This window comes from Phalacrocorax carbo, chromosome 1, assembly GCF_963921805.1.
Source record: "Phalacrocorax carbo chromosome 1, bPhaCar2.1, whole genome shotgun sequence".
NCBI lineage: Eukaryota > Metazoa > Chordata > Aves > Suliformes > Phalacrocoracidae > Phalacrocorax > Phalacrocorax carbo.
In genome coordinates, this window is record NC_087513.1 from 87205341 (window position 1) to 87219305 (window position 13965).

At 41.9% G+C, this 13965-nt stretch overlaps 1 protein-coding gene across 1 annotated transcript in view; it reads left to right on the forward strand.

Moving 5' to 3' along the window:
- TBX15 (T-box transcription factor 15) overlaps positions 1–13965 on the forward strand; it is a 104141-nt gene that overhangs the window by 68794 nt on the left and 21382 nt on the right. Inside the window, exons 3-6 of the mRNA XM_064465202.1 lie at positions 2991–3092; positions 4888–5059; positions 5448–5615; positions 8989–9053. Coding sequence (XP_064321272.1) covers positions 2991–3092; positions 4888–5059; positions 5448–5615; positions 8989–9053 — 507 coding nt within the window. The remainder of the gene's footprint in view (positions 1–2990; positions 3093–4887; positions 5060–5447; positions 5616–8988; positions 9054–13965) is intronic.

The window sequence follows — 13965 nt, forward strand, 5'->3', positions numbered from 1 at the left end:
TCCAAGTAGTCCTAAAATATTGGCAATAACTTACTTCATATCACATCATATTTCCCCTAAAAGGGTTTTGTGTTCATGTCTAAGTTTAGGAAGACTGTTTTCCTGCTGAACGGTAAAGCTAATATATAAATAACTTGATCATCCCAAACTGCTGCTGATATAAAACCTCCTCCTAAAATGTATCAGATGTCATCACGTGTTCTCTATGAAAACAGAAGGCCTTCGTGTCTGTAGCTATAAAGCTAGCTGATATCTTTCTAGATGAAAGGTTCTTGACTGTTTATTAATATAGCCATATTCAAATGGCCTGAATTCCTTCCAAACCTTTGAGCCTTCCGTTTTCTATAGGGCTGGTACCTCTGGGGGCCAAGAGCTAGACAAGAGGAAACATGGAGTACAGGGATTTAACTAGGATTACACCTCAGTATCTCCCTAAATTGCCACTGTTGCTTCTGCCTTTTCAATTTTCCCCTTTCCACGAAGCAGTGCTGCTGGAGACCTGCTGTGACAGTTCCAGGCCACAACCTTGTGGCAAAGAAGCCTGAGTTACTTTTACACCCACAGAAAAAGAAGTACAGTAATATTAAAAGTACACTCAAATCTTAGAGAAAGCAGTAGGATCAAGCCAAGCTCTCTCTGATCGTTTTAGAGATTAGCCTCTAAGCCTATTGAATGGTCTGCGGTAATCTTTTACAAGGTTGTTTCATAAGGAAACAACCCCACAGGCTATACTGCAGCTTTACACAGGACTGCAGATTTGGAGAGAACTTCTTGGGACACACAGCGTTCAATTTTCCCAAAACAGTGCACAAAGAGACTCAGATTCAATCCTGGGTTTCCCATCAACACTCCGAAACATGGGTTTCTTACACTAAACCTCTTAAGCTGTTCCCAAGCCACCTCTCTCCGATTAAGGAGAGATGGACTGTAAAATGCCACATCCTGTACCCATTTGGCTTGGCAGATTTAATGAGCCATTGTGGTAGAAACGAGGTAATGCCCTCAAGTCACTGAAGTCTAATCCATTATTCCCCCCGCCCCCCCCCCCCCCCAGTCATTCAGCTAGCAAACTCAGACCACAAGTTGCACAAATCTGCTCTCTCCTTGAAGGGTTTCTGCAGACAATTTTTCAGGCAGTTTTATGTCTCTCATAACTCAGGTTAGCTGTGCTCTGCCACCCCCCACAGTAAATGCCCTTTTCCAAGGCAGATGCAATCACTAATAGAAGGGCAGAAATTTCCTTCTCAGTGGCCTGAAATGGAAGACCTGTGGATATGGTGAAGGCTGAGCACCAACCTCCTCCTTCCCACCCTCTTCTGCAAGTGGCCTGGAAAGGAAAGAATAAAATAGCTTCTCATTGTCGCAGCCATTCTGTACAAAGATCTAGACATGTATTTGGAGATACTGACATAAGCTTTCCTGTTTTCTTCCACCTCCAGGCTGTGTCACTGGTAACAACTCTGAGAAACAGAAATGTTGGGAGATTTAAATCTTCTCTGACATTTCACTGCTCCCCACTAAATAGACAGGAAAGTGTTGTTATGGTTTCTAGGGACTGCCCCTAGAAAAAATGGACAAACATTTCTTGTACACTTTTCCACAATTTTGGCATTGTGATTATAAATTCCCCTTTAATATCCTCCTTCCATCCAAATTACCTTCATTCCATAAGGATATATCTACTTAGCAGAGGAGCAGAATGTAATTTCATATGAGCATTCAGTACTTTCAGAGTTTCTTCTACCAAAGTTCTGTATCTTCTGGGCAGAATTCATGGAACTGAGTAACACCACCCTGCAGGATCTCAGCTCAAGGTTTTCTTGGATAAGGGCTGAGAAGCCGCTCAAGTAGAACACAGGTTTGAGCTAACAGTCAGTGAAACAGTGCAGGACTTCTTTCAGTGCTCTGTTCTGCTGCGCATTTGCTTTTGCACTTCACCCAGTTCTGTTCCTCAGATTTCATGAAGATGTTAAAATACTGCATTAGTTGCAAATATAATATGGCATAAACAATTCACTCAGCGTGCTGTTTGAGGGAAGTGTAGAATGGCAATTGGACTATTGGCAAACAGAAAATTTTTAAGGAGAAATTATACTATAGACACACTAACAGTGACATGCTTTGAGGTTAAAATTGTTCTGAGCTCTCCTCTTCTGAAATAATTGCCTAGCTACAAGCACCTTCAGAAGAGTGAGTAGTACACAGCAGAGGTAAACTTGTGCTCAGACAAGAAAAGAAAGGCTGGGAACTGATTCTTGCTGGTGTGAAGTTTCATAACTTGCCTATCAGGAGAAAATGTTTAAGAAAGATCTGGATCATATGTTGTAGAAAATACAATACTTATTTAAAAGATTCCTCAAAATACTACCAGGACTTCAAGGAAACCATGATGATAATGCCAGTGTTTCTGTTAAATGTGAAATATATGCCTAATAAGCAGATTAAGGGACATTTTTTCTTAAATAACTATAAACAGGAGTGAGAGAATCTTTCAGGATGATGGAATTGCTTTAAATATTACTCCAGTGCCATCAAACTCTGTACTGAAGTGTGGTATTATAAAAAAAGACAACTAAAGTGATCCTGTGTTTAACGGAATATGAGAGAATCATTACAGATGTATGGCTGATGGGAAATACAGCAAGAAAAAGGTACACTGCCCATTCTAGAAATGCCTAGAGAGAACAATTTGTGTGGAGCACAGCAGAACTGTCTGTCAGGAGCTGGGAACAGACAGACTGCTTGACTGGGAGTGTTTTATTGTTACCCACAGGTTGTCATCCTGCTACCTCTTTTCTTAAGTGGGAGAAATTTGAAGATTCAAACCAGTGCCAGCACAGTCTTTGCTACCCACATCAAGCCCAGAGGAGTCATACCAAGAACTGGGCTGTGTAAACTAGTGTGCTCCTGGTGTCAGAGAGAGGTCTAAGGAGCCCCTTCAGCTTCTTTATTCACCTTTTTCTTCCTTATTTCTACTCTTCTTTTCCTAGGAGAATGTTTCCGGCCATGAGAGTGAAAATTACAGGCTTGGATCCTCACCAGCAGTATTATATTGCCATGGACATTGTACCTGTGGATAACAAGAGATACAGGTAACCTTTTTTAGGCTTACCTCCTACCACAGAGGTAGGAACCTTGTCATAATTTACTGCCAGTGACAGCCTAGGAAAGACACATGCTATTATACACCATTGCAAAGGTATGATGGAGGAGACTGTGTTGATTTACACCAACACAGCTGATTTGACCAGAATTTTGAGACACAAACCAAAAGGTTTAATATACTCTCTTGTACTTTTGGATTGAAATCTTGCTCTTTTCAAATAGCAGTTTTTAGTTGGGGAGATCCCTAGCATGCATTTCACAATTGACATGATTAGCAACGACTGTCTAAGGGAACTGATAACTGGAGTTATCAACAGGGAGTCTGGAGCCTCTAAAACTACTTCAGCAACAAAGGAATGGGCAATAGTGGTTGAACTAAGATGGGCACTTCAGGTCTGGCCTGAACTGAGTTGGGTGATTTTTGTTTTTAAAGTGTTCACAGCAGCCACAGGGAATATGAGCCCTGACCTACAGTTTGGAGACGTTGAGAAACCCTCTGGTGGCTCTCCACCACTGAGGTGAAAGACAGGAAAAAGAGATTTCTCTGCTGTTAATGGGTTCCTGATCCTAAAATATATTCTGGAAAGGTCATGGTCCTCTGCATTCCAGAAAACTAGCCAGACAGAGGTGATTTATCTATATTCATTAAAAGACCCCTGAGAGCAAGATTTTCCCCAAATAGTCTTGACCACACCACATTTCAAGGATTCAAGAATTGATTCTCTGCTTCCAAAGCTAAATATTACATTTTTGCTCTCAGATTGTACAGAGTGTTTCTCAGGAAAATGCTTTTCCTGGGAAGCACCAAGGTAGTGGTTGATACTCAGCTAGAGGTTTTGCCCCTTTCTAAATGTGCTTCTGACAGCATCAATGTCAAAAATAAATATATTGTCTTACACTTTTTTCTGTCCTTGTTAGCTTGTGCAGCCACATAGAGCAAGCTAGCATTGAAAAGAACAGATTTTGTTTTTTAATTTCTTTTGAAAATACATGAAATGAGTCACTCTTTGTAGGTAAGGACTGAAATAGCTTAGCAGAGCTGAGTAGAGACCGAATGAGGGGCAACACAGGGCAGAACTCAGAGGTGTTAGCAGGACTGTGTGTGAAATGCCTTAGGCTGAATGAGCCACAGGACAGAAAGAAAATAGTGTCTAGGCAAAGCTGTGGTAGAGAAATTTATGGCATATATAGGATAGCTATGTCAGGAACACAAAAAGATCATGAAAGACCAGGAACAAAAAAAGTTTTTTTTCCTCTAATACCAACATGTGTAATACTACATGTAATTTCCTATTTCACAACATTTCAAACCAGAATTTTTTTTAATCAATTGTTCTAGTGTTATCCATTGGATTTTACCCTTTCTGGAGGGAGACACATGTGTTTTGCACGGTCTGGCATGGCAGCCAGTGAAGATTTCCAGAAATTACAGGGAATTTATGAATATTTTCAGAGAAGCCTTTGTTTACCCATATTTTCTAGCCTTTTACTCTGGCTCAGAGAGGGTTAAGGAGTTGAGAAGGCACATGTGGCAGAGTTTTACAGGGCAAATAACTGCAAAGGTGGTTTTAATAAGGAATCAAGTCAGAACAAGTGGCTCAGGGGTAGCCTGTCTTTCATTTAGAAGGTAGAAGGTTGCAATAAAGCACATTCTCCCCTGATGGCAAATGAGACCTTGGGGTGCATGCGGTAGGGTGGCAGGGGAAGGGGAGCCCTAGAAATATTCCTTGAGTAAGCAAGTGAGTGACAAGTTCCCTTAGCCATCAACCCTTCCTCTTTCAGGTATGTGTATCACAGCTCCAAGTGGATGGTGGCTGGCAATGCTGACTCCCCAGTGCCCCCGAGGGTTTACATCCATCCTGACTCACTGGCTTCTGGAGACACCTGGATGAGGCAGGTGGTCAGTTTTGACAAGCTCAAGCTGACCAACAATGAGCTTGATGATCAAGGCCATGTAAGTTAGAAGCTAATCCTGGTTTTTACTACCCTAGCCTTGCTCCTCTCAGATTTGAAAGGGCGATGCTGCTCCGATGCTCCTGTGTCCTGCTGGGCACGCATGCTTGTAATGAGTCCCCAGAGTTACACAGCTTTTTCCCTTCTTCAGTGCTTTTTCATCAAAATGTTGCCTGACCCTATAAAGTAACAAAGCCCCCTTTTCTCTCAAATGGGAGTTCCACTTTGACATGGCACCTGCATATAGCACAAATTCTAACCTCATACATGTAAGAAAAGACTAATTTTCTTCATATTAGCCCTTACTCCATCCCTGCTTCCTTGTTCCTGTGAATATAGTGTAAATGTTTTGAAAAAAAAATCCTTTTCCTTTTGTTTTTTTTCTTCAGATAATCTTACATTCAATGCATAAGTACCAGCCCCGTGTTCATGTCATCCGCAAGGACTTCAGCAGTGATCTTTCTCCTACAAAGCCGGTTCCTTCAGGAGATGGGGTGAAAACCTTCAATTTCCCTGAGACTGTCTTCACCACAGTAACAGCCTACCAAAATCAACAGGTAAAGCTGCATGCCTTTAGGCTCCTTTTATGGTGGGTGTTCATAAAAATACCAGTGTGCTCTTTGTGTTTGAGACATTAACTTCTCTGGGAAACATAGCTCAAGAAGAGTGTACCCTTGACAGGCTTACTGGGTTTTTTTTCTGCACAAAAAGAAAATGCTTGTTTTGGGGTAGTGTGTAGACATGAGGTATCTAGCCAGAAAACCATCTTGAAGATAAGGTGCCTGCAGATTTTATTGTAAAGTAAGTAGGTGAGATCAACCATAAAGAGATGTATTGTGTTCACTTTTCCTTGCTGCCTTGTAGTACAAACTACAGTGTCCTGTCCCCACGGTAATTTTAAAGGCAGTATAACTAGTTCAGATCTGTTATCTCACAGAGAAAACACATAGAGTTTTTTTCACTGCTAAAGTGAAGGAAAAGGTTTTATAAAAGAGGAATCTCATCAGTCTGCTAACAAAATAAGCCTTTGAACGTAAGTGGCAGCAGTCCATGTATTGCATATGAACTAAAATTCTCATGTAATTAATGAGAATTCATGTTTGATTCAGAACTTGCACAGTTCCCAGTGGACAGAGTTACCATTGACTCCAGATATCATAAGGAAGAGATGTTGCTACAGTGGGATCCTACCTGCAGAGGCCTTAACTACTGAGCTTTGTTACTGATCTACCCCTTTTCCTTGAACTAGACTTCATGGCACTCAAATGTAATCTCAGTCCACACTTGTGTTTGATTACAGAACTCTCTGTCTGTTTTCCCAAAATATTTGGGATCTTTTAGAGGAAATTGCTGGGAAAATGTAAGCATTTGAGACACCAGCAAAGAAAGGAGTTTTGGAAAGGGCTCACTGTGGATTACACATTTGCTCCCCCTTCTCCTTCAGTGGCCAGTGAAAGATGGTGTCCTAGTCTTTGAGGAGGAGATGGCCTGCTTCATCTCTTCTGCAGGCATGCTCATTGCACACATTGAGAGCTCCTTACATCCACCCATTCTCTTTGTAGTCTCCTTGTGTATTCCTCATCTGCCAGCCACCTCTGCCTTAGGGATTCCCACCAGCCTTCACATCACTTCTGTCATGATTTGGGCTCAGTGTGCTCCTATTTTTTTTTGTGTACACATACCCTCTGTTTTATTCTCAGGTGAGAGATGCTGTGCACATCCCAATTCCCTTTCCTGCCATTCTCCTCCTTACTGGGGTGGGTGTTGTGATGGCATTAAAAAAGCTGTATAAGCTAATTTTTTACCAGTATATGAAGCAGAATCTCAGTTGGTGAAGCTTTTTGCTGTGTTAATAACGTGTCTGCTTACAGAACACAAGGTACTGTTATAAACTAGAATGAGGGTACAAACTAGCTAGGAAGAAAAAATAATCTGTTATCAAGCCTGTTAGGAAAATAGGTTACACATTTTTTTCTAGCATAAATTGCAGGGGAATTGAACTGGAAATGGTATGGTAAATATTTCTCCATGACAGCATCTGTGTTTCTGAAGAATGACTTAATGAACTTAGTGGATGTCATTATATTTAGTATTCTTGGATTGAGGGACCCTCAATATGTGCAATGCTATATCAGCTTAGTGCATACTGTCATATTCAGCCCATAAATTATTACAGAGTCTTTATTTTGCAACATATAAGAGAGAGCACATGTGCTGACAGTGTTCCCATGACTGATTCTGGATACCCACTCCTAACTTTTTCTCAGTCTGGTCCCCTTGAATTGACTTAAATCGGCATCCAGAATGGGTCAACTATTCCAGCAGAAAAAAATATTGCAGTACAGTGATAGATTTGCTATTACTGCAGCATTTAAAATTTCTTGCTCCACTACTCCTGGCCCAAATGCATATACTCCACAAACTTTAACTGTAGACCAGACATGGAAAGGGGATAGAAAAGGAGAAGAAATGTCAGGAAAATGCCTGTCTTTGTCCCCTAATTACACAGGTAAAGGAGGTGCTAAGGAAAGGATCTCTGTCAGGCACTGGTGCTGTAAGACACCTCATTGTAAAGAAGCACTGAAATGTCTTCCTGTCTCTCTGAATTCCAAACATTTGGGAGTTTTGTCAAAAAAATTTTGGGGAGGACATTTTTATAATACCGGTAAAGGAGATTCTGGTGGGTTAGAGAAACCTTTTCATTAAAAATAAATTTAAATCCTCTGAATCTGCCTGCATGCCCTCCAGTGGCTGTAAAACTTTGCCTCACTGGGAGAAGCATCTCTGGAAACAATTGTAAAATGTTAGCAAATCCACCACAGGGATTCCCTCTGCTGTAATTCCATCCTCCACAGAACATATCTGTCTCTGTACACACAAGTCCCAGGACAGCTGCAAAGTCAGGCTAGCGGAAATTAAGTTCACAAATTAAGCTTCTGCAAAAATAGGAGCTGCATTCCAGATCTGAGGTTAATATCCAGAGTAAGGGCTTGGTTCTGACAGAAGCAAAACACCTGCAAATCCGCTTCAGATCAGTCTGTATTAAACTAGTCCCTTTTGAGCAGTTTCAGCAAAAACACCTCAAATTTGATAGGATCTGGAGATCTTGCTCCCTTTTTCACTCCAGAGACAGGGTCTATGGGACAAAGTGAGGCTGGCAGAGGGAACCTCTCATGCTGTACCAGGTTGGGGAATAGCTGACAGGGAGTATGATAACATGGGCTGCAAGGTCAAAATCTCAATATTATTTTCCATATTTACCAACATGGAATTAATGTCTAAAAATAAAGCAGGAAGGAAGATTCCCCAAAAGCACTCAGTCCAGCTCTTTGTTTAGGAGCAGGCGGGAAGTGATTTCCAGCGCAGAAAACCCTTGAACAGGCCACCCAGATGCCAGCCAGAACAGCAGCACCTTGTGCACGTGACCGGGTGGCCAGCTGCCATCTTTGTAGGCTGTAGCCTGTGCTTTGCTTGGCCTTTTTTCCTTAGCATTTTTTGAAGGTCCATGAGTGCATCCAGCTGCTGGATATCTGGAGTGTTGAGGCTGAGATAACCCAGATAGCAGCCAAACATGAGCAGTATGCCTGCTTCCCAAACCACACAGCTGCTGATGAGCTATAGTTCCTAGGGTTTTGCACCTGGGTCGAAGGCATGCTTCCCCTTCAGGAACAGTCAACAGTCTCTCGGCCACAAAGCTGTGCCAGGCTTCCTGATGCTGCCGGGTTTCTGCCTCTGGCACTGTTCATTTGCTAAGGAGACAATCTCTTCATGGATAATGGAGGGGTGACTTTAATACGTCTGGGCAAAGAAGTATGAAAGATCAACATACAGGTGATTTGGGCAAGAGTGGTAATCATCAGTAATTTTTATTTGTTGAAAGAAGAATATTTTGAAGAGACCAGCTAATTCTTTTTTTTTCCTCCTTTATAGATCACCAGATTAAAAATTGACAGAAACCCCTTCGCTAAAGGTTTCAGAGATTCTGGGAGAAACAGGTAACAGGAGCTTGTTTGTGTTTCCTCACTGATCTCCTATCTCCTTCCCCTAATGAGCTGCACAGGGCATGCGTCTAAGGCTGAGGAAGGCATTTTGCAATCCTAATTAGTTTTTGCAGAAGCTTGCTGTAGACTAGTTCTTAGAGGAAATTGAAGGACTGTTTTACTTTTGTCTAAACAAACCCAATGTATAATGATTACTTCCTTAGAAAATCCTTTCCAGGTTAGCCAGCTAGACTGACTCTGTTTCTTTTCAGAAGTTTCTTCCAGTGCTGCTCTTACCTCTGCCTGGACCCTGCAGTGCCAAAACCCTGAAACAGGGTTTTAGATATTCTTAGGCAACATACCTGTAAAGACAGCTTATCACTTTCTTGCTTGACAACATTTTTTTTCCTGTGACTGTATTTTTGCTGTCAAATGTTTAATTTTTCTGTTCACTGCTACCTCAGTACTCTTTCCATTACCACTACTTTCAAGGCTGTTTTTTTCTGTATATATGTTTTGCTCTTGTTTTTATTTCTTGCTGAATAATTAATTTATATATGCTCATTTCTATTATTTTCATGTTCTGAGCTTTACTATTTGCTGTTGAGAAACACAGTTAAAATGTGTTTTAAGAATATACTTAAGATACTATTTTAAGAATAGTATCTCTGATAAGTTATCATCTCTGATAAGTTATTAGTAAACTGTTCATATATTACTGGTATGGTGCCATGATATCCAAAGAATTAAGTAAAATAAATTAACTTGTGAAGATACAATGGAGTTTCTTAATTTTTAATTTTTTTTTCTTCAAAATGAAGAACAGAGATAGAAAATGGGGACTGCAGATTGTAAAACAGACAAATAGGTCACATGTTAAACTCTGCAAAATAATGAAAGTTGTAGGGAAAAGGATCTAGACACTTTTGCTTTGTTATACAGAGAAATAGTATGGAAGTCTGAAAGGCAATTTTTTCTTCTAATTTTCACAGGAGATTCCAAACTTGGAGGCAAATGCTTGCTTCACATTTTAAAAGAAAAAATAGTTTCTGATAGGTTTGCAGGATAAAAGAGCAAAAATGTTCTGGTTTCAAACTATTTCAGTTTTTCTCCAGTGATGTCAAATGGCTTCACTTTGTGTTGTCTAATTTTGTGAGGATTTTTAGGAAAAAAAATTAAGTAGAACACCTTAAACACAATTTAGAATACATTGCATTTTAATAACACAATAGTAAAACAGCAACTTGAATCCAAAAGCTTTTGTATTAGAAGATGCTACCGTGTTATCAAAAAAGAAAGTCTAAACAAAAAGTTTCAAATTTTTCAAATTGTTGTTCATGAATCTAGCAGAGTGTGCAGCAGATCTTAGTATTTAAAATCTAGATGACATGCGTTTCCTTTAAATCAGTGTAAGAAAGGCTTTCAACATTAAATTAATTATAGAAATAGACATATATGACTGTGTTACAGGAGCCCTAGGGTTGTAAAGCAAGGCTCTGAATGTGCAGACCAAAGTGAGAGTCATGTGCATAGCCCTCATTTGCTGTCCCCATGGGCACTGTAATTCAGTTTTTACTTGCAATCTCTTCTTGTGTGTGTTCACCAGGACTGCTAACTGATTCATGGTTTGGTATGGGAAACATTCAGTGGATGGGCAACTGCCCGGTGTTTCCCATCACCCGTTTAAGTGCTATACTCTCCATGATCACAAAGACAGCACCTTGCTGACCCAGTGACCTCCTAGCTCAGCTCCTCTGTTCTCACCTTATTGTAGCTATGGAAAAAGGTGTTACCACCATTATTTAATTCCTGCCGTAAGCGTTAGTTCTGATACTTGAGGCATATGTGGCTTTTGCTCTGCTCTCCTCTCCTGTGTGGGGGAGGTAGTATGTGCCCTGGGTACAAGGTCTTCTCTGTGTGCAGAGATACAGCTGCACTGGAGGCTGGGCTTAGAAGGGGAATTGATGCAGTTCCAGGTACATGGTGGGCTATATTAACGTGGAAGGCATTAATAAGGTCCTAGTCCAGTGAATTTGGACAGTTTCCTGAAAAGGTTGGGAATTACTGATCTTTGTAGCTCATTGATTTAAGAAAGGGCAGGAAATTGCTACACGGCTGCAGCTGTGGGGAGGGCTCTGTAAGGCTCTCTGCTGATGTAAAGAGGAATTAAAATCTTTAAGGTATTACACATCAAAGAGCACAGCCTGAGGCTTTAGGAAGAAAAAATAGGCAAAGGTATTTGCAAGCATATATAGCAGTCAGACGCCTGCCTCACAAGCAGTGGTCTGGCTAAGGTTGCATAGCTGTTGTCAACTAGTGGAGGACACTCGAAGACTCAGCTGTTCCCTTTAAAGAGGACATGTACATAGATGTACACATAGGAGGGAGAAAAGCATTAAGGTCTGAGCTGTGTGTGGAAAGGACTCTTCAAATGGGACTTTTTCAAACTGTTCTGGCTGGCTTCTCTTCCTCTCATTTCTTTCTAATCTCACCAGCATCAGTGGTCAACTTGAGTGATGATCATGATGCTCTGTAGCTTCCCACTTCCTCACAACAACTTCAGTCGACTACTGTGCGTCAGGTTGTAGCTGTAGAATGTCCCACTGAAAATGTAGGCCTCCTTTGAAAAAGAAACAGGGTAATTTGAAAAAGGGGCCATTTGTGAAGCACACAAGTGTGGTATATGTCCAAGAGGTTTTCTGTATAAAAGAAAAAAATTTTCAGGCAACAGCAGGGACCACAGAATGTCTAAGGCTGCTCCAGGGTGTCATATCCCAGTGACATCAGGATACTGAATCAGAGTCATGGTTAGTTTGCCAGCAAATGATGGGGAGGGGGAACCCACAAAAAAAACCTACTGGAAAAAACAGCATAGTGGGAGAAGAGGAACTCTTAGGCCAATTCTTCCCTAGGATGTTTACTTTCTGCTTTTTATTGAGGCTTTTCCATGAAATGGAGAGTTGTGTTTTTCCTTTACTTATTTCTTATAATCATAGAATGGTTTAGGTTGGAAGGGACCTTTAGAGGTCATGTAGTCCAATCCCCCTGCAGCGATCTTCACTGGATCAGGTTGCTCAGAGCCCTGTCCAGCCTGATCTTGAATGTTTATAGGGATGGGGCATCTACCACCTCTCTGGGCAACCTGTTCCAGTGTTTCAACCACTCATTGTAAAAAATTTCTTCCTTATATCCAGTCTAAATCTATGCCCCTTTAGTTTAAAACCATTACCCCTTGTCCTGTCACAATAGGCCTTGCTAAAGAGACTGTCCCCATCCTTTCTCTAGTCCCCCTTTAAATACTGAAAGGCTGCAATAAGGTCTTCCCAGAGCCTTCTCTTCTCCAGGCTGAACAACCCCAACTCTCTCAGCTTTTCCTCATAGGCGAGGTGTCCCAGCCCTTGGATCATTTTTGTGGCCCCCCTCTGGATCCGCTCCAACAGTTCTGGGTCCTTCTTGTGTTGTGTTCTTTTCCACAGGGCTGCTCTCAACCCCTTCATACCCCAGCCTGTATTGATATCGGGTGTTGCCCCAACCAAGTGCAGGACCTTGCACTTGGCCTTGTTGAACCTCATGACGTTCTCATGGCCCACCTCTCCAGCTTGTCTGGGCCTCTTTGGATGAAATCTTGTCCTTCTGGCATGTCAACTGTACTGCTCAGCTTGGTGTCATCTGCAAACTTGCTGAGGATGCACTTGATCCCATTGTCTAAGTCATTGATGAAGATATTAAACAGTACTGGTCCCAGTACAGACCCTTGAGGGACACCATTTGTCACCGGTCTCCATCTGGACATTAAGCCATTGACCACTACACTCTGGATGTGACTGTCCAACCATTTCCTTATTCACCGAACAGTCCACCCATCAAATCCATATCTCTGCAGTTTAGAGAGAAGGATGCTGTGGGGGACCATGTCAAAGGCCTTACAGAAGTCCAGATAGATGATATCTGTAGCCCTTCCCTTGTCTACTGATGTAGTCACCCCATCATAGAAGGCCACTAGGTTGGTCAGGCAGGACTTGCCCTTGGTGAAGCCATGCTGGCTGCCTCAAATCACCCACCTGTCCTCCATGTGCATTAGCACAGCTTCTAGGAGGATCTGTTCCATGATCTTCCCAGGCACAGAAGTGAAGCTGACAGGACAGTAGTTCCCCAGGTCCTCCTTTCTACCTTTTTTAAAGATGGACACTATGTTTCCCTTTTTCCAGTCCCCAGGGTCTTCACCTGACTGCCATGACTTTTCAAATACCATGGAGAGTGGCTTGGCAACTACATCAGACGATTCCCTCAGGACTCTGGGATGCATCTCATCAGGTCCCATAGACTTGTGCATATCCAGGTTCCTCAGGCAGTCATGAACCTCATGTTCACTTACAGTGGGAGGGGCTTTATCCCCAGGCCTCCATTTCATATTCTGATATTGTTTCACTGTTGCCTGCTGCAGAAATGATGGGATTTACTGTTGTTTTTAAAACTAGTTTCCCTTTTAAATCTTTCACTTCTAACAGCTCACAGCCTACCCATCTGGTTCCTTATGACTGTGGTCTCTCTTCATCAGTACGAGAGACTGCTATAAACCTGCTCCTTTCGGACACCCCAAAACAATGTAACTGCCTGTATCCATCTGGAAGAATGGCCTTTTCACAGATCCCTTCTTGGACCTCTTTCAGTTGTTTGCACAGTTGTCTCCCTTCACAGCTGACTGCCTCAGTGCTCGCACCAGGAGAAGGAGCAGTGAGGTATTTCAGAGGAAGGGTGCAAACAGCTCAGCAGCTGGATGTTGTTTTGCAGTCTTTGAGCACTCAAACCATGTTAACTGGTGGCGTTCAGCAATCGAGCCATTAGCCTTGATGGATTAGGGATTTAGCCTGTGTTAGAAGGCTGAGTCTTCGTTCCCTCTAAATGAGTTTTGGTCCCTCTTTGCTTT